At 61.7% G+C, this 17060-nt stretch overlaps 1 protein-coding gene across 9 annotated transcripts in view; it reads left to right on the forward strand.

Annotated features, from left to right (window-relative positions):
- The window catches only part of JAKMIP3 (Janus kinase and microtubule interacting protein 3), a 94043-nt gene that overhangs the window by 61454 nt on the left and 15529 nt on the right, over positions 1-17060 (forward strand). For 2 of the 9 annotated variants that reach the window (XM_069567630.1, XM_069567636.1), the window contains 14 exons: positions 340-399; positions 1178-1309; positions 1656-1784; positions 2799-2882; positions 3851-3913; positions 4174-4272; positions 4888-4986; positions 5084-5143; positions 7825-7890; positions 8826-8894; positions 8976-9053; positions 13040-13243; positions 14612-14677; positions 16451-16492. In XM_069567630.1, the coding sequence (XP_069423731.1) occupies positions 340-399; positions 1178-1309; positions 1656-1784; positions 2799-2882; positions 3851-3913; positions 4174-4272; positions 4888-4986; positions 5084-5143; positions 7825-7890; positions 8826-8894; positions 8976-9053; positions 13040-13243; positions 14612-14677; positions 16451-16492 (1251 nt within the window). The remainder of the gene's footprint in view (positions 1-339; positions 400-1177; positions 1310-1655; positions 1785-2798; positions 2883-3850; positions 3914-4173; positions 4273-4887; positions 4987-5083; positions 5144-7824; positions 7891-8825; positions 8895-8975; positions 9054-13039; positions 13244-14611; positions 14678-16450; positions 16493-17060) is intronic. The other 7 variants (XM_069567631.1, XM_069567637.1, XM_069567633.1 and 4 more) reach the window with 5 other exon arrangements.

Below are 17060 nucleotides of genomic sequence, written 5' to 3' on the forward strand. Positions count from 1 at the left end.
GCGAGTGGAGAGGGCTGGGCCCTCCGTCCTTCTCAAATTTCCATTTCAGTGTGTGCCCGTCAACCCCCTGCCCCGCAGGGCCCCACCCCAGATGGGGAGGAAGCCCCAGACAGTGAGCTCAGAGACACCCAGGCCTCGGTTCCTGTTCCCGCCCAGGCTGGGAAGATGCACCATCCAAACTCTCAGAGCAAACTGCCCTGAACTGGTGAACACTGCAGACCACTGGCTGGTCCTGAGACCACCCCATCCGCTCAGATGATGACCTGGAAATACTAACCTGTGCATTTAAACCTGGCAGAGCCCATCAATGACTCAAAAAATCTCAACTGGTTTTTGCAGGAACGTGATAAGCTTTTAAGATATCGGAAACAAAGAAAGAAAATGGCGAAACTCCCCAAGGTAAACGAGTACATGAAATGTGTATTTTTAAAAAGTCATTTAACAGGAAAGAAACTTTTTCTTCAGAGGTGAAGAGAAAATGGTTTCCTTACTTCTAAAAATTGTTATTATGAAGTAAGCAAAACATGACCCAGAGCGAGTACTCTGTATTTTAAATTAAAAAACCCAACCTGGTTTCCTTTAAATTTCCAAGAGGAGATGTGGGTTCACAACAGTAATAACGAGGAGGAGGAGTTAGCCAGGGGCCTGGCCCTCCCGCCGCTGGCGCCCGCATCCAGCCAGGACTGCAGGCAGCCTCCCTGTGTCCTTCCCCGGCAGACCCCTGCAAAAACCGCCCCTTGGGGACTTGATAGACCTGGGGTGTTTCTTTGAGGCATAGTCCTTTTTGATAAACCTGTGATTTTTATTAAATGAGATTTGGGAAACATTCCCAGAATATTCCCAAAGGATCTAACTTGCTTTTTACAAAATACGTTTTTTGGTTTGGTTTTGGAACAGCCAACAGTGATCCTCATACAGGCTGGTAGATACTCCTAGGCACAAATACAGGTTTGTCTGGCCCCTAGAAAGGCCGTTAGGAGGGCCTTGTCCCACTCTGCCCTCTACCAGCCCAGGTAAGATAGTGGAGGCCTTGGTCGAGGTTGGCGGCCTGAGCAGCACCGGGGGCAGTCCAGGATAGACACCCGAGTGCGCTGGGCGGCAGAGGCGGCCCCTACAGAGCTGGCAGCTCTGCCAGCCAGTGGTCTGGGTTTGGATTAACACAGTCCCTTTTGGTCAGAAGCCGGTTGTCGTGGAGACCTTCTTTGGATATGATGAAGAGGCTTCTCTGGAGTCCGACGGTTCTTCCATCTCTTACCAAACAGACAGGACAGACCAGACCCCGTGCACCCCAGACGACGACCTGGAGGAGGTAACCTCTCATGGGGCTTCAGGACAGGCCTGCCTGGCTGTTCCTGAACCACCTTCACACACACACCCCTATCTGCTTCACATCACTGTACCGGGTCCCCTCTGCAGAGTGGTACAGAGCGCTCCCACCCTCTCAAGGGGGGAGTCTGAACCACCCAGCAGTGGGTAGGCACCAGCACCCAGGGTGCAGGGTCAGGACCGTGGCAGGTGGGCCCCAGCTGAGTCCCTGGCCCAGGAGGCTCACCCGAGCAGCCCGCTCGGCCATTCGCCCCAGGGGTCAGGGCCTGTCTCCCGGGTGCTCCCGGGCAAGGGCGTGGCTGACGCAGCGTCTCCGTGCGCCTCTCCAGGGCATGGCCAAGGAGGAGACAGAGCTGCGGTTCCGCCAGCTAACCATGGAGTACCAGGCTCTGCAGCGGGCCTACGCGCTGCTGCAGGAGCAGGTCGGAGGGACGCTGGACGCAGAGCGAGAAGTTAAGGTCTAACTGACTTCCACTCCACGACGTTCCGGCCTCTGCCAGGCTCCCCGCTTGCCCCCCGGCCTCGGCAGGGACACGTGCGCCTTCCGGGCCGGGCCCTCCCCTCCTGCGGTCACGGTCAGGCCCGGGGGACGCTGCTCTGGCGGTCACTCGGCAGCGGGTGGACCCGGGCCAAGGCGGGCTGCCCTGCCCTCCTGAGTGAGGCATCTCACTGCTCTTGTCCATTTGCCCTGAAAGCCATTCCCAGGAGCCAGGGCACCCATTGAGATGAAGTGCCCTGCGCCCAGCCCCTGCAACAGCAGGTGAACTACAGGGAGGGCGGAGCCCGTGGAAGCCGGGAGGGCTGGGCAGGAGCCGTTCATGCAGCAGGGAGCCCGGGGCTTTAGGAGGACGGGCTCTGGGGAAGAAAGGGAAAGCGAAGTCTGGAAAAGGAGGTGAACCCAGGGCGGCCAGAGGCTCCAGAAGGGAAGGGAGGTGCCTGGGGGCTGTGCCGGGCAGGTCGCTCGGCCACCCGGCTGTATGTGTCCTGGTCTTTGTCGTCCCCAGGACTAAGCCAACCCCCTTAGGCCAGCACCCAGCCGCTCAAGCCTCCTCTTTCATCCTGTAAATGAGGATCTCCCCAGATAATCCCCCAAATGAACCCACAGATCATACCGTGTAATCTAAGCGAAGTCGCTAAGCCTCCAAGTTCCCCCTTTATTCGAGAGCACCCCTTGCTGGCAGACAGTGTCCTGGGAGTCAGGTCTGGGGGCCGCCTGAGCACCCCTTGCTGGCAGACAGTGTCCTGGGAGTCAGGTCTGGGGGCCGCCTGAGCACCCCTTGCTGGCAGACAGTGTCCTGGAAGTCAGGTCTGAGGGGCCGCCTGAGCACCCCTTACTGGCAGACAGTGTCCTGGGTGTCAGGTCTGGGGGCCGCCTGAGCACCCCTTACTGGCAGACAGTGTCCTGGGTGTCAGGTCTGGGGGCCGCCTGGCTCTTAGGGAAAGTTTGATGTTCGCCTCCTCCCATCCTACAGACCCGTGAGCAGCTGCAGGCGGACGTGCAGCGGGCGCAGGCACGCATCGAGGACCTGCAGAAGACCCTGGCTGGGCAGGGCCAGGTGAGCGTGCGGGCCTGGGCCCCGGGGCCTCCCTGCCGTGCACCTGGGGGGGCGGAGGTCTTCGGGTGTGTGCATGGGTGAGGACTCTTCATCTGCACACTGAAAACGCTCCCCAGCTCTCTCTGCTGTGTTTTACATCACACCTCAGTAAAAGATTTAAAAGCAGAAGCAACGTGTATTTGGAAGAATTCCACAGTAAGCTGGGGACGAGGCGCGAATTCTCCTGACCAAGCCTCTCTGGGCTTGACCGGAGGCCCCATCCGCCTCCTCGCTCAGGGCCGGGAACCCAGGCCCTAGGGCTTTCCACCACTCCCCTTAGTCCCTGGGACGGCCAGCCCCTCTGGGCTCCTCAGATCCCAGGGAAGGGCCCCCATTCGTGTTCTCTGCACAGCCCCCGACCTGTGGATGGTCCTGACACAGGACGATGCTGGAAGATGTCTATGGGGGCTGTGAGGGTATGGGTTAGAGATGGCCTGGCTCACAGCCGAGTGCGGTGCAGACCCACAGAGGCCCTGGGGTATCGACTGCCCGGTGCATGGCTGGACGGACAGACAGTGCAAGAACCTGAGTGACTGCCCTGCCTCACTGCCACAGCCTCACCAGAGTGCCGGAGGCCCCGAATCACCCAGGACCCAGGTCACCCAGGACCGCACCTGTCCTCTCCACACCAGCTCAACCTCCTGGCTCCCACTGGCTACGTGCCAGGGTCCCCTGGACCTGTGATATCCATGCGGGCTCCTGGCCTTGGCTCACACGAGCCTGGGTGCCATCCACCTCTATCTGAGACCCTCCAAGAAAAGGGGTGAACCTGGGTTTTCATCAGCCACGGGACAGGTGCTCCACTCTCGGTTACTTCAGAAGCTGGGTGTTGAGTCCTTTCGTCACATCCTCTGTCCTGCTGAACCGTGATGTAAATCACAGCGTGTCCTTCAGTGCATTTATTTCTCGGCTTCAATTTACTTTTCAAGGATATGAAGTGGATTGAAGAGAAGCAAGCGCTGTTTCGGAGAAATCAGGAGCTTGTGGAAAAGGTATACCTGCCCCACCCCGTCTGTCTGAGAGGCCCGCTGCTTTCCCGGGAAGACAGGAATCCCCGCCTGCCCACCTGCTGCCCACCTGCTAGGGACCCACCCAGTCTCTGCCACAAGGCCCTGTGTGGACTCACCTTGGAGGGAGGGCTCGGATGGGGGCCCTGGGCCAGTCAGCTGTCCCTGCAATGCCAGCAGCTGTCAGGGAAGCCCGGTTTGGCCTCCAGTGGCCTCCAGGATGCCTCCTGTGATTTATTTTATAGATTAAACAAATGGAGACAGAAGAAGCTCGGTTAAAACACGACGTCCAGGATGCGAAGGACCAGAACGAGCTGCTGGAGTTCCGGATCCTGGAGCTGGAGGTGGGGGGCACTGGGGGGCAGGGGCAAGGGATGGGGTAGGGGGTGCAGGGGCAGGGGCAGGGGTGGGGGGCAGGGGCAGGGGCAGGGGCAGGGGATGGGGTGGGGGGCAGGGGCAGGGGATGGAGTAGGGGGGTGGGGCAGGGGTGGGGGGCAGGGGCAGGGGATGGGGTAGGGGGGCAGGGGCAGGGGTGGGGGCAGGGGTGGCTGTGGCAGGGAGCTGTCCCGAGCTGGTGCTACCCAGGCTGTGAGTCCTGCCGTGTCACTTGGAGGAAAACAAAAAGCAGAGCAGGCGCGCCCACGTACAGCTCCGGGCCCTCCCTTTGCCCCAGTCCCTCGGGGCATCCGACGACGGGGCTCCCCTGGCGGGAGCCAGTCCCCAGGGCCATCTGGGCTCGGAGGTCCCCACTTGCTCCCGCCAGTGTCCACTCAGGCTGTGCCCTGGGCAGGTCCGAAGGGTGTGGCCACGGCTGCGGCAGCCAGGGTCTCATTTTCACAAAGACCACGTTAACTGTTCAGTGGGCTTCGCATTCTCACGGTGTCCCCGGGGGGCCCCCGCATTGCCCTCCCAGGAGGGAGAGGACCCCCGTGTGCCCAGCCTTCTGCTGTCTGTCTTAGGAGAGGGAGAGGAAGTCTCCCGCCATCACCTTCCACCACACCCCCTTCGTGGACGGGAAGAGCCCCCTGCAGGCGTACTGCGAGGCGGAAGGCGTGACGGTAACGCCCTGGCCCCGCCCCGCCGGCCCCGCCCCGCCCCGCCCCGCGCGCCCCGCCCCGCGCGCCTGGTCCAGCACGGCTGTGTCTCTGCTTCTAGGACATCCTGGTCTCAGAGCTGATGAAGAAGCTGGACCTGCTGGGGGACAACGCCGTAAGTGTAGGTCGCTCTCCTGACTTGTGCATGCCTCCCCGCGCGCCGCCCTGCACGGCCCAGGGCCCCTGTGAGTCCCGCGGTGCCCGGCCCCTGCCCCGGGCGCACCCGCCTCCAGAGCTGCTGACCAGCCCTCTGGCGTTTACGAGAAATTCCGTTCTTTCTCACAGTGTACCCGATTCCTCCAGCAGAGATGCTTCTAGCCCTGTGTCCTCAGTTTCTGAATCCCTGTCGGTCTTGAAGTTCTTCCACATCCTTGGTGGGGCTGGGGGCTGGGGGTCCTTAAGGTGCCTTCAGTTCAGTTCAGTGGCTCAGCGCTCAGTCGTGTCCAACTTAGACTGCTCGAACTCAGGGCTTCCCACCTAGTTTTGGCGGAGGAGCAGAGCCTATGAACAATCTCCGAATCTCACTTAGGGCAGAGTCCCAATCTCTACAGCAAATTCCTCAAAAGAATATGAATTGCTGGATAAGTGACTGCACCCCTCCATCCACCCTCCACCCATCGTCCCTCACCCATCGTCCCTCACCCATCGTCCCTCACCCATCGCCCCTGCATCCATCGTCCCTTCATCCATCGTCTCTGAATCCATCCTCCGCCACCCTTCCATCTGTTCTCTGTTCACCCCCCACGCCCCCTCCTGTACTTGTTAAGCCCCCGCCTGGGGAGGGTGACCATCTGTGCTGGCAGAGGCCCCAGTGCACACCCCAGAATGTCCCCTCACAAGTACACAGTCTCCTGTGAAGCACCCTGGGCTCCACGTCCTGCTCACTGTGCTCAAGAGAGATCAAAGCTCTAGGATAGGTGCACTTCACGTGAGAGATGGAGGAAAAAATGCGTGCAAGCACACACACACACACACACTCACTCACACACTCACGCATGTACACCAAAACCCAGGCACTCGTGCACACGCTCAGGGCCAGTTCTCCCAGCAGCTCCCGCATGTTCAGGGCCCTGCGCTGATAGGAATCCCTCCTCCCTGCCCCCTGCCCTGCCCTTTAGGTGGGAGGGTAGGGCGGCTTCCACAGGGAGGCCCTCCTGGCCATGCCTGCTGTGCCCCGACCCCGGGCTGGGACTCCCCGCTCCACCCCGGCTGCGGGCAGCGGAGGCAGCAGGCCACAGCAGGGTGGCCATCCTCGCCGTGTGCTCCGGGCTCAGCCTGAGCACCAGCCCCACCAGGGGCTCCAGCGAGCCTTTCAGTTCACAGCTGAAGAGACTGAGGCCCCACAGGGCACCACCCAGGGGCACAGAGCTGCCGTGTTGGCCAGCGAGGATGAGCCCAGGCCTGCCCAGTCCCCAGCCCCGCAGCTGCCCTCCCAGGAGCGCCAGGGTCACGTGCCCTGGAGCCATCGTGCGGCCTCAGAGGCAGGGACAGAGGACGCACTGCCAGTTCCGTGTGCCAGCGACCCCAGCGGCTCCCGAAGGAGCCAGGGATCGCTCAACTCAGCTATCCCAGCAGACTCCTTGCCCCTTGTCTCTGCTCTCCGCCACCCCCCGGCAGCCCCCAGCTGGGCCCAGCAGTGGGGACAGCCCGGCTCACCCCCTCCAGCCCCTGGTGCTCATGCAGATGGGACATCCTCTGAGGAAGCCTGCCGGCCCCAAGGCCAGGGTCACCCTCCCAGAAGGACCACCCAGGTGGGCCCACTGGGATGAGGCATGAATAAAACACGCAGGGAGAAGGCGGAGCAGCAGGGACGTTTGATCTTCGCTTCACGTGTGTAAGCGGTGCTTTAATAATTCAGGCCGCACGTGAGGAGAGCTGGCTTTGAGTAAGAATCCGGACAGAGTGCAGAAGCCTGGCTGCTCTTTCCGCCACCCACCGTCCCATCCTGCTCCCTGCCCACTTAGGCATGGTCGCCTGCAGTGAGAGGGCCAGAGGGGCAAGCCAGAGGCTCAGTGGGAGTCAGCAAGGCCGAGAGCGAAGGGGGTTAGAGTCTCCCGGAAGGGCCTGTTAGTGACAGTGACATTCAGCTGTGACCCCATCTTCCCCATGCCCACCGAGCACCCGTCACCCCCCGCCCGGCACCTACCACCACCTCCCCCCGCCCACCCAGCGCCCATCACCCCCCGCCCGGCACCGATCACCACCTCCCCCCGCCCACCCAGCGCCCATCACCCACCGCCCACCTGCCCACCCAGCGCCAGGCACTCACCCCCACACTGAGCGCCCATCACCCCCCACCCAGCACCTATCACCCACCCACCCAGCGCCCATCACCCACCTCCCACCTGCCCACCCAGCGCCAGGCACTCACCCCCACACTAAGCGCCCATCACCCCCCACCCGGCACCTATCACCACCACCCCCCGCCCACCCAGCGCCCATCACCCACCTCCCACCTGCCCACCCAGCGCCAGGCACTCACCCCCACACTGAGCGCCCATCACCCCCCCACCCAGCACCTATCACCACCACCCACCTGCCCACCCAGCGCCCATCACCCACCGCCCCACCCACCCAGTGCCAGGCACTCACCCCCACACTAAGCGCCCATCACCCACCCCCACCCAGCACCCGTCACCCACCCACCCAGCACCTATCACCCACCTCCCACCTGCCCACCCAGCGCCCATCACCCACCGCCCCACCCACCCAGTGCCAGGCACTCACCCCCACCCAGCGCCCATCACCCCCACCCCGGAAGGCGCCCCGCTGGCCATGTGAGAATTCCGCTCTTGAATGCAGAATCTAACCAATGAGGAGCAAGTGGTCGTCATCCAAGCCAGGACAGTCCTGACCTTGGCCGAGAAGGTAACTGGACGCGCTCGGGGGAGGGCCGGGTCCCTTCTGGCTCAGTTCAGAGGAAATGCTCTTCCTGGGAGAGGGGGGGGGCCCAAGGGGGTGGGATGGAAGCCGGCGGGGGCCGGGGTCCACTAAGCCTGGCTGCTCGGGAGGCCTGGCACACACATGAGTCAGACAACACCCACCAGGCAGGTCTCCCCAAGGCCAGCTCGGCCCCGATTTCCCCAGAGGCTGGGGTCACGGTGGGTCTGTTAGAGAAATTCAGAGGGTGAGCCGGTCACACCGGGTGCAGGCCCTTCCCAGGCAGGCCTGAGTCCACGTGGCCCCTGAGGCACCACGCGGGCCGTGGGACACCTTCCCCGTTTCTGCCCAAACCCCACGCGGCTGGGCAGCCCAGCAGCCACGCTGCCATTGCCTGGTCTGCCTCTGTTTGCCCTGCCGCGACCCTCCTCTGGGGGCTGCCCTCCTGGGCCCCCCGCCCTCCGCTTCTCTGCTCCCAGGACCACCCACCTGCTGCTAGTTCCCCCCGCCCCCGCCCCACCTGTAGCCAGAACCCGCTGGTAGGCCTGCAGCGAGCACCCCGTCCCACAGGCCTCCAGCAGGGCGTGGAGGTCTGTGCCCATAAATAGGAGCTCAGAGGCCAGCTCCTGGGAGCACAGGCCTCCTGACACCGCTCCTCTCCCGGGGGTGTGTGAGGGCAGGCTCCCTGGACGCCAGGCGGGGCTGAGAGGTGGGGCCCGGGCCTGGCCTGCACGGTGGGCACATGAGCCCATGACGCCCGCCCAGCTCTGACTCCCGCTGGGGCTGAGCCCTCCCTCCCCAAGGAAGAGCAGGAAGGACGGGCCACGGCCCCAGGCCGTCTCCCTGGGGCCGGGGAGGCGGGCTCTGCTGACCCAGGGGTGACGCGGGGCTCGCGGCCGCCGGGACCTTCTGTCTGTGCCCAGTGGCTCCAGCAGATCGAGGAGATGGAGTCGGCCCTGCAGCGGAAGATGGTGGACCTAGAGAGCGAGAAGGTGGGTGCACGCCCGGCCCCGCAGCCCAGCGCCACCACGTCCCACACACGAGGCCCAGACGCGGGTCCCCTTGTGTTCCAGGAACTGTTCAGTAAGCAGAAGGGCTACCTGGACGAGGAGCTCGACTACCGGAAGCAGTGCTTGGACCAGGCTCACAAGGTGAAAGCCGTGCGGGCTTTGGGCAGAAACGGGGATGGTGTCCCACGGCCCGCGTGGTGCCTCAGGGGCCACGTGGACCCAGGCCTGCCTGGGAAGGGCCTGCGCCCTGTGTGACTGGCTCACTCTCTGAATTTCTCCTGCCGGAGACCCCTTGCCCAGCGAGTTCCGAGGACGCCTTACTGCCCCTTTGGCCACCCTTGGCCCCAGGAGTGCAGGCAAATGAGCAGAGGTCAAGTGGGTATTTGAACTGAGCTGAGAAAACAGAATTTGTTGAAACGATGCATTTATGAATGAGAGGAACATGGCCGAGTGTCTGTCCCTCATCTCTCCCTGTCCACCGGCATCACGAGCTGCTCACCTGCCCTTGGCACACCCGCCTGCTCTGCAGGAGACCTGTCCCCAGACAAACCTGAAGGGAGGCCCCGTGTGGGGTCGACCCCAAGAGCCAACTTGTCTCCGTTGCTGTCAGTGAGTCCTCACTGAAGTGAGCTGGAGGACGTGGGAAGAAACTTCATTTGCACCTCAGGCAGCCTTTCTGTTTCAAGGTGGCCCCCGAGTCAGTGTCACACTCAGCTCCTCAAACTGGGCTCAACAGAGGTGCTTCCTGCAGGAGCGGGGCCCACGCTTCCTCTGCAACAGTAAGCCACACCTGTAGGTCAGTGTCACGGGCAGGGCAGCCCTTGCAGGCAGCGTGGGCCTCTGTCCCCTGCCTGCAGACTACGCTGTGAGCGGGGTGCTGTCCCGTGGCCCACGAGGTGGCTGGAGGAGCAGACAGCGTCACCCTGGGGCGGTGGGTTGGGGCTCCGGCTCACAGCCCCGAGGGGCGCCGTGGGGCTGCAGAGACGCTGGCCTCCTCGTGGGGTGACTGTCAGGCTGTGCCCCGGGTGCCGCTGTCCGGGCCCCCCTCTCCAGTGTTGGCAGGCGGGCTGCACACCGTGCTGCCCCCTGGCTTTCTTTTCTCTTGTGGCCCCACTGGGTCCTCCTGCGGCACCCGGGCTCCCCGTGTTGCTGCTGGAAGGCTTCTCTCGTCACCCCACAACATGTGCGATCTTAGTTCCCCGGCCAGGGATCAAACCTGCATCCTCTGAATTGGAAGGCGGATGCTTAACCTCTGGACCACCAGGGCAGTCCCCAACCCTGGTTTCCTTGATGCCAGAGTTAAGCCTGCACTTCCTGCTGGACAATTAGCCATTTTATCTGCCACTCACGGAACCCTGTGCAGGAGGAGGCACCTACCCACCTTGGGATGCCTTGGCAGGGGGCCCTGCCAGCTTCCACACCCTCCCTGCTCTGAGCACTGGAGCCACACCTGGGATTTCAGGGGGAAGGGCGGTCCTCACCCTAGGGCAGGCCCTGGGCACAGAGCCAGCTTCTGGGCATCTGGGTGGCCATGGCTCAAGCAGCTGCATCACGTGAGCAAGGCCAGCCCATCTCTGCCCACAGGCTTGGGGTGAAGTCACTGTGATGTGCGTGCTAAGCCCCACACTCAGCTGCCTTTATTTGCAAGCCGTAGCTTATCTTAAACGCACTAAGCTCTAAGAAGTGGCAGCTGATGTGTGGTGTGAGCTAGCCGTGACAGCTGACTGGGGACAGTTGATTTTGCGCCTGTCAAGAACAATAACATGAACAAAGGGCTCTTTCCCCCCATTTCCTAAAACGTCTACTCAGCCAAAAGCACGCCCAGTAGTCATTTTGCCTGAAGAGGAAACATTCATTTGTGAGGAACGTTGACCTGAAAAATAGTCACAGCCTAGAAGTTAACAGTTATGTTTTATTCAGTGGAAATTTTTAGGACTTAAGCCCAGCAGGCAGCATCTCAAGTGACTCTGAGAGAACAGCTCAGAGGAGGCGAGTGAAAGTCACTCAGTCGTGTCCGACTCTTTATGACCACATGGACTATACAGTCCATGGAATTCTCTAGGCCAGAACACTGGAGTGGGTAGCCTCTCCCTTCTCCAGGGGATCTTCCCAACCTGGGGATCAAACCCAGGTCTCCCACATCACAGGCAGATTCAGTTTTGCAACAAAGAGCAGGTAGTCTGAACATCAGAAGATTATTGTGCATTAAGAAAACAAGATAATCTAAGTCAAGGAATGTAGTGCCCTTCTGTGTCTGGGAAGATGCAAGAGTCTGGGCTCACTGCAGCCACTCCTTTCATGCGCACCTCAGCTGTCCCGGGCCGCTGTCCTGTGCTTTTCACTTCCTGAGCTTCCTTCGGGTTCACCGTGGGGAGCGGCTGCAGGCTGACAGCTGCTGGATGGCAGGCGTTCTTTCCTCCCCGAGTTCCCTCAGGGCTCACACTGGAGGACTGCAGTCACTGATGACTGTGATATCCTTATTTGCTGATAGGACGGGAGATATTCTGTTTCTCGGGAGGGTACATTTTTGATGGGAAGAATTTGGCTGTTTCAAGATTGTATCTATGAAATTTCCTGAGGAACAAGCTTTGAAAGTGCTCCAGATTGAACTGCTGAGTCCTCGGTCATTTATAACGAGGTCTGTGTTTTGGCTTCTGGGGACAGCTCAGGGGTGGTACTGCAGGAGTTTGAGCAAGCAAGCTCTGGGAGATGGTGAAGGAAAGGGAAGCCTGGCGTGCTGCAGTCCGTGGAGTCGCAAAGAGGCGGACGTGACTGAGTGACTGAACCGGGGACGGGCAGCATTTCAGGTTCTCTGTGATGGAGCCCCTGGGGGTGCGAGGGCTGGGGCTGGAACCCCCAGTGTCTCTCCCTCAGCAGGCCCTGTGCAGGTGGTCCACCCAGGGGTCTCTGCAGCCCGCCTCAGCATCCTCACCATGAGCCAGGGCTGACGAGGGTGCCTGCTGCCTGGAAGTGGGGGCTGGAGGGCTTTGTGCAATGAAGCCTAGGCCAGCGTGGCCCACCCAGGCACTGTGGGCGGGGCGTCGATAGGTGCACCACGGACAGAGGAGGACAGGAAGCTGTGAGCTAGGCAGAGGCTGGGCACCTGGGGGCTTGAAGTGAAGGTGAGGCCACGTGTGCAAGCAGCAGGGAGGGAGACAGACAGAAGAGAAGGGAGGCGACGGGGGGCAGGTGTGTGCACCATAGTCTGAAGGCCCGAAGCCTGACCCCAAGGTGCTGGCCGGGCCACGCTCCGTCAGAGGACTCGGGAGGCCCGCCTGCCCGCTCCAGCTCCCGGGGCCTCGGGTGCTCCGGGCCTGTGCCCGCTCCAGCTCCCGGGGCCTCGGGTGCTCCGGGCCTGTGCCCGCTCCAGCTCCCGGGGCCTCGGGTGCTCCGGGCCTGTGCCCGCTCCAGCTCCTGGGGCCTCGGGTGCTCCGGGCCTGTGCCCGCGCTGCCCCAGCCTCTGCTGTGCCATCACTTGGCTCCCCTCACCTGCCATGACTGCCACCAGTCCCCTCTCCTTCTCAGGTCGTGAGTCAGTGGATGGAGGCCCCTAACCCAGTCTGGCCTCAGATGCGCTGGCTGACATCTGCTGAGACCCTGTTTCCAAATGACCCGTGTCCACAGATTCCAGGGCTTAGGACTTGACGCCGCTTTGGGGGCACGAGTCACCCGCACAGGCGGCAGTGGGGCCACAGAGCCGGCAGCCTGGCCCCTCTGTGTTACTGCAGACAAACCCGTGGGGACCGCCCTTCCTCCTTTTTAGCGACTCAGAAGCCCAGGGTTTGGCGAAGTTGTGAGCAAAGGAAGAAGCCTTTGTTGTCTTTCCTCAAGGGATGCCTGCCCAGACCACCGCCCGTTTGGCCGACCTCCTACTCCACCTTTGAATTCTGCTGACCCCAGCATCCCTAATGTTTCATTGCACCTTAAACATCGCATGGAAGGGATGCTCTTGACATAAGTACTCCTGGACTGGCTCCACCCTCCAGAACATCCTTTAACTGGTCCAGGAGGCAGCAGTCCCCTCTTTGGGCTGGTCCGGAGGTGCCCTGGCTCCCAGGCGGGGTGCCTCGGCCCCAGACAGTCCCCGGGAAGAAGGCGAGGCCTGACATGTCCCCTCCCGCCCCCAGCGCATCCTGGAGCTGGAAGCCATGTTGTACGATGCCCTGCAGCAGGAGGCCGGGGCCAAAGTGGCTGAGCTGCTATCCGAGGAGGAGCGCGAGAAGCTCGGGGTGGCGGTGGAGCAGTGGAAGCGCCAGGTCATGAGCGAGCTGCGGGAGCGGGACGCCCAGATCCTGCGGGAGCGCATGGAGCTTTTGCAACTGGCGCAGCAGGTGCGGGAGAGGCGCGGTGCCGCGGGGGTGGGGCCTACGAGAGGGGCGTGGTGCCTTGGGGCGGGGCCTACGTGAGGGGCGTGGTGCCGCGGGGCGGGGCACTGCGAGGTGGGGCCTACGGGAGGGGCAGGGCATCGCAGGGCCAGGGGTGGCCGGCTGGGGCAGTCCTTCTTATGCCCTCGCCTTCTGATGGCCAGGCCCCCAAGGACCGTATCTGCCTGGCCAGGGCCTTCCACTGGCTGGGCCCTCCCAGGTGCCCTTGCAATGACCACACGTACAGTGGCCAACCTCTTCACCAGCCTTGGCCATGGGGGCCCTCCCAGACTGCCTGTTCCAGACGAGCCTGTTGGGCCGTCCTGCCCAGGCCTCTGGGTGGTACATCCCCCTTCAGGGGCCCCTGATACCAGTCTCTTCCCTGACTCCTCCCTCAGTGGTAAGGTCTGAAGAAGGTGTTGTCTGGGGGACAGCGAGCAGTTCCTGGGCCTGGGACTTGGGGATGTTCTCCTGACCTTCAGGCACGTGGCCTTGGGCCAGTCTGGCCAGTCCATTTCTAAGGGGGGATGAGGGACACACCAGACCAGCAGCCTTGGTGTGTGAGACTTGCCTCCAGTCCCCCGTGCGGGCAGTGTGGCCTGGAAGGAGCCGCGTGGCTGTGTTCCGTGTTCAGATAACCTAGTGGACCCAGGTGTCCTATGAGTGTCAGGGATGACGTCTCACCAGAGGACTGTTGGCTACCAGCACCCTTGCTGTCAGATCCGAGGTGGTCAGTGTGAGGACCCCTCACTCCCTTCAGACGGGCAGTGTCAGAGCCCAGGTTCATCCAGGGTCCGGGCCAGGCATGCAGGTCGGGCGTGGACACACGCGTCCATCTGACCGACTCTGTGCACCACAATGAAGACTATGCTTTCCAGCTGTGCGGTCAGCCTTGCCAGCAACGTCCTCCCCCGACTGGCTCCGCGACCCTTCAGGCTGACCCTTGCGCTGCTGTAGCGACGTCTGGGAAGGACCATGAATCAGGCCTTTACCGTTTCCTTGGGCTCTAGCATAGTGACTTGTGATCTGAAGCTGCCGGAGGTGGGAGTATGGCCGAGGCTGGGGAGGGGGTGCCCTCTCTTTTGTTGGAGCAAAGAGCAGACTCAGAGAAGCTGTGTCGGAGAAGCTGTGTCAGAGAAACTGAGGCAGGCATGTTTCAGCCAAGGCCCCAGAAGTCAGTGGGGAAGGCAGCCCAAGGCCCCACCCAGACGCTGTGACAGCTGCTCTGTGGGATTTGCCCACCAAGTGCATCGGTGAAAATCCTGAAAGATCTTTTCCCACTTGGTTTCCCAAATATTCTGATTCTTGAGGATTTTCCTCCTTTGAACATTGCAGAGAATTAAAGAATTAGAAGAAAGAATAGAAGCCCAGAAGAGGCAAATAAAGGAACTGGAGGAAAAGGTGAGTAAAGTCAGCGTGAACTTCGGGGCCGACTCACAGAGGAGGGCGGTAGCTCCCGGTGCCCCGCAGCACTGGTCTGAGGCTGGGGTGTTGCTGGGCAAAGAGGCTCCGAACCAGGGGCTGGAGTGCGGGGTCTGGGAACACCCTGACCTCGATGACCCAGCCATGCCACCCCCAGGACCATGCCTCTCACGGCCTCAGTGTCCCAGCCTCGGGGGTACCTGTGGACCAGTGACTGGGGCCCTTTCGTGAGAGCCCTTTACTGTGGTTCCTGAGCTGGGAAGCTCTGGGTGCTGGGGTACAGCTGGTTTGGGGCCATGTGACTCGAGGTCAGGGAGAACCGTCCAGCTCTTCCCCCAACCCCTGGCTCTGTGAGTTCCAACAAGGCGGATGGAGCGTCCATGGGGACAATCCTGGCTCTTCCTGTGGGGTTCCCTGAGCTCTAGGACAGTTAGATGTTTTATTTTATTTTTAATTTAAATTTTGTTTTATGTGACTTAGGATGTTTCAGTGGCTTCTGGTGGGCTTTCCTGGTGGCTCAGCAATAGAGAACCTGCCTGCAATGCAGGAGAAGTGGGTTCAGTCCCTGGGTTGGGGAGATCCCCTGGAGGAGGAGATGGCAACCCACTCCATATTCTGGCCTGGGAAACCCCGTGCCGAGGAGCCTGGCGGGCTACAGTCCAGGGGGTCGCAGAGGTGGACGCCACTGAGCCACTAGCGCAAGGACCGAGGGCCCCTCCGCCCGGCAGCCCCTGGAGCTGGTCCCTGCCTGCCCTGCCCACCCTCCTGAGGACAAAAACGGTCCCTTCCGTGGGCACTCTACCGCCATCTGCCGAACAGTCTTGGTGGTAACTTGCAAATCCGGAGCCCGAGACAGGCCGCTGGAGCCCTAGGGGCGGGGCACGACTTGCCAGGCGGAGAGGAGCCTGGGAGCAAAGCCACGCCTGCCCCCTGGGTGGGGGCAGACAGGCACCAGGCGCGGGGTTGGGGGGGGAGTGGGGGGGGAGGGGAGTGCACAGCCTCAGGGTGGTGCTGTCTCTGCCTCCTTTTCCATCTTAAAGTGAGAGCATTTGTTTGCATTTAATGCTCGAATTTTTTAAATTGGGTGTTTACTCTTTTAATCCAGCTGAAGGGGCTCCGCTTTTCCAAGCAGCTGTACTGCGGCCAGATTTTCTCTTGTGTCTAAAGTGGCCAGGCCCCTCCCCCAACCCAAAAGGAGGGTTTCTGAGTGTGAAATCTATTCAGTGTGTTGGCTGTGGTTTATCACTGATAATGGGACTGAGACCAAAATATTGGCCCAGAGTGCTGGTGTTTGCCTGGCACTTGGCCCATGTTTCCACCCGTAAGACTCCCATCATCACTATAGCCGGTTAGCATCCTCAGCATCAGCTCGGCGACAGGGCCAGATGGGCTGGTCCCCATCCCCCAACCCAGAGGCAAGGTGACCGGCAGAGGCTCCCTCCCGACCGTCGCCTCCAGCCCGCCCTCTGGACGGCGTGGGGCCCCACAGCACGGTCCCCGGGGACAGACAGCGTGGTCACTTCCGACCCAGGTGTCCTCACAGCCCCTCGCAGCTCAGCCCTTGACCCGCTGGACACAGCGCGCCAGGACCCGCTCCCGACCCCCGGCCGGCTGCGCCACGTCGCCCTGTCTGCGGTCACGCGCTCGTTCTTGCCAGAAACTCTACCAACTCTCTTCTCTTTCTCTCCTTCCGTGTCCCCGCCCCCCCCTTTGCTTTTCAGTTCCTATTTTTGTTCTTGTTTTTCTCCTTAGCTTTCATTCTGTGGTCGTAGCTCGCCCGGGCACTCTGGCGTGGTGAGTATCTCTTGTCCACGTCCCAGGGACCAGCAGAGCCCCCATTTTCCGTAAGCAGGGGGGCTCCCTCGAGGCGACACCCTGGGCCTACATGGGTCCTAGTAGGGAGGGTCTGCCGTCATCAGAGGGCAATGGGTGCTCGCCTTCCTGGAGAGGGTCCCCTGGGGACCTCCTGGGGGAGAGATGCGTGCACACGCTCCCTGTTCTCTGCTCCGGGCAGCTCGGCTGGAGGCAGCACTGGGGGGCTGGTGACTTTTGTCCTTTGCGTATCGAGTTCGATCTGGGGTGACACTAGAGATTCGGCCAGGACCCCCACCTTCCCGACAAGCTGGGCTCACTCAGGACGTCACAGTCATCCTAGGCTGTGACATCGTCCCTGCAACTTTCAGCCCGAGGTGCATGTGAAAGCTTGACCACTGTCTCCTTCCCAAACAAGACCTCGTCATCCCGTCTCTGTCTGTGGGCACCCCCCCCCCCAACTCCTGCCAGAGGGCCTTTCCTCTGGAGCAGAGCCATCCTTCCCGGCACCCTTGTCCCTCCAGCCCCTTCCCTCTCACCCTGCCACCTC

Source organism: Ovis canadensis, chromosome 22, assembly GCF_042477335.2.
Source record: "Ovis canadensis isolate MfBH-ARS-UI-01 breed Bighorn chromosome 22, ARS-UI_OviCan_v2, whole genome shotgun sequence".
Lineage (NCBI taxonomy): Eukaryota > Metazoa > Chordata > Mammalia > Artiodactyla > Bovidae > Ovis > Ovis canadensis.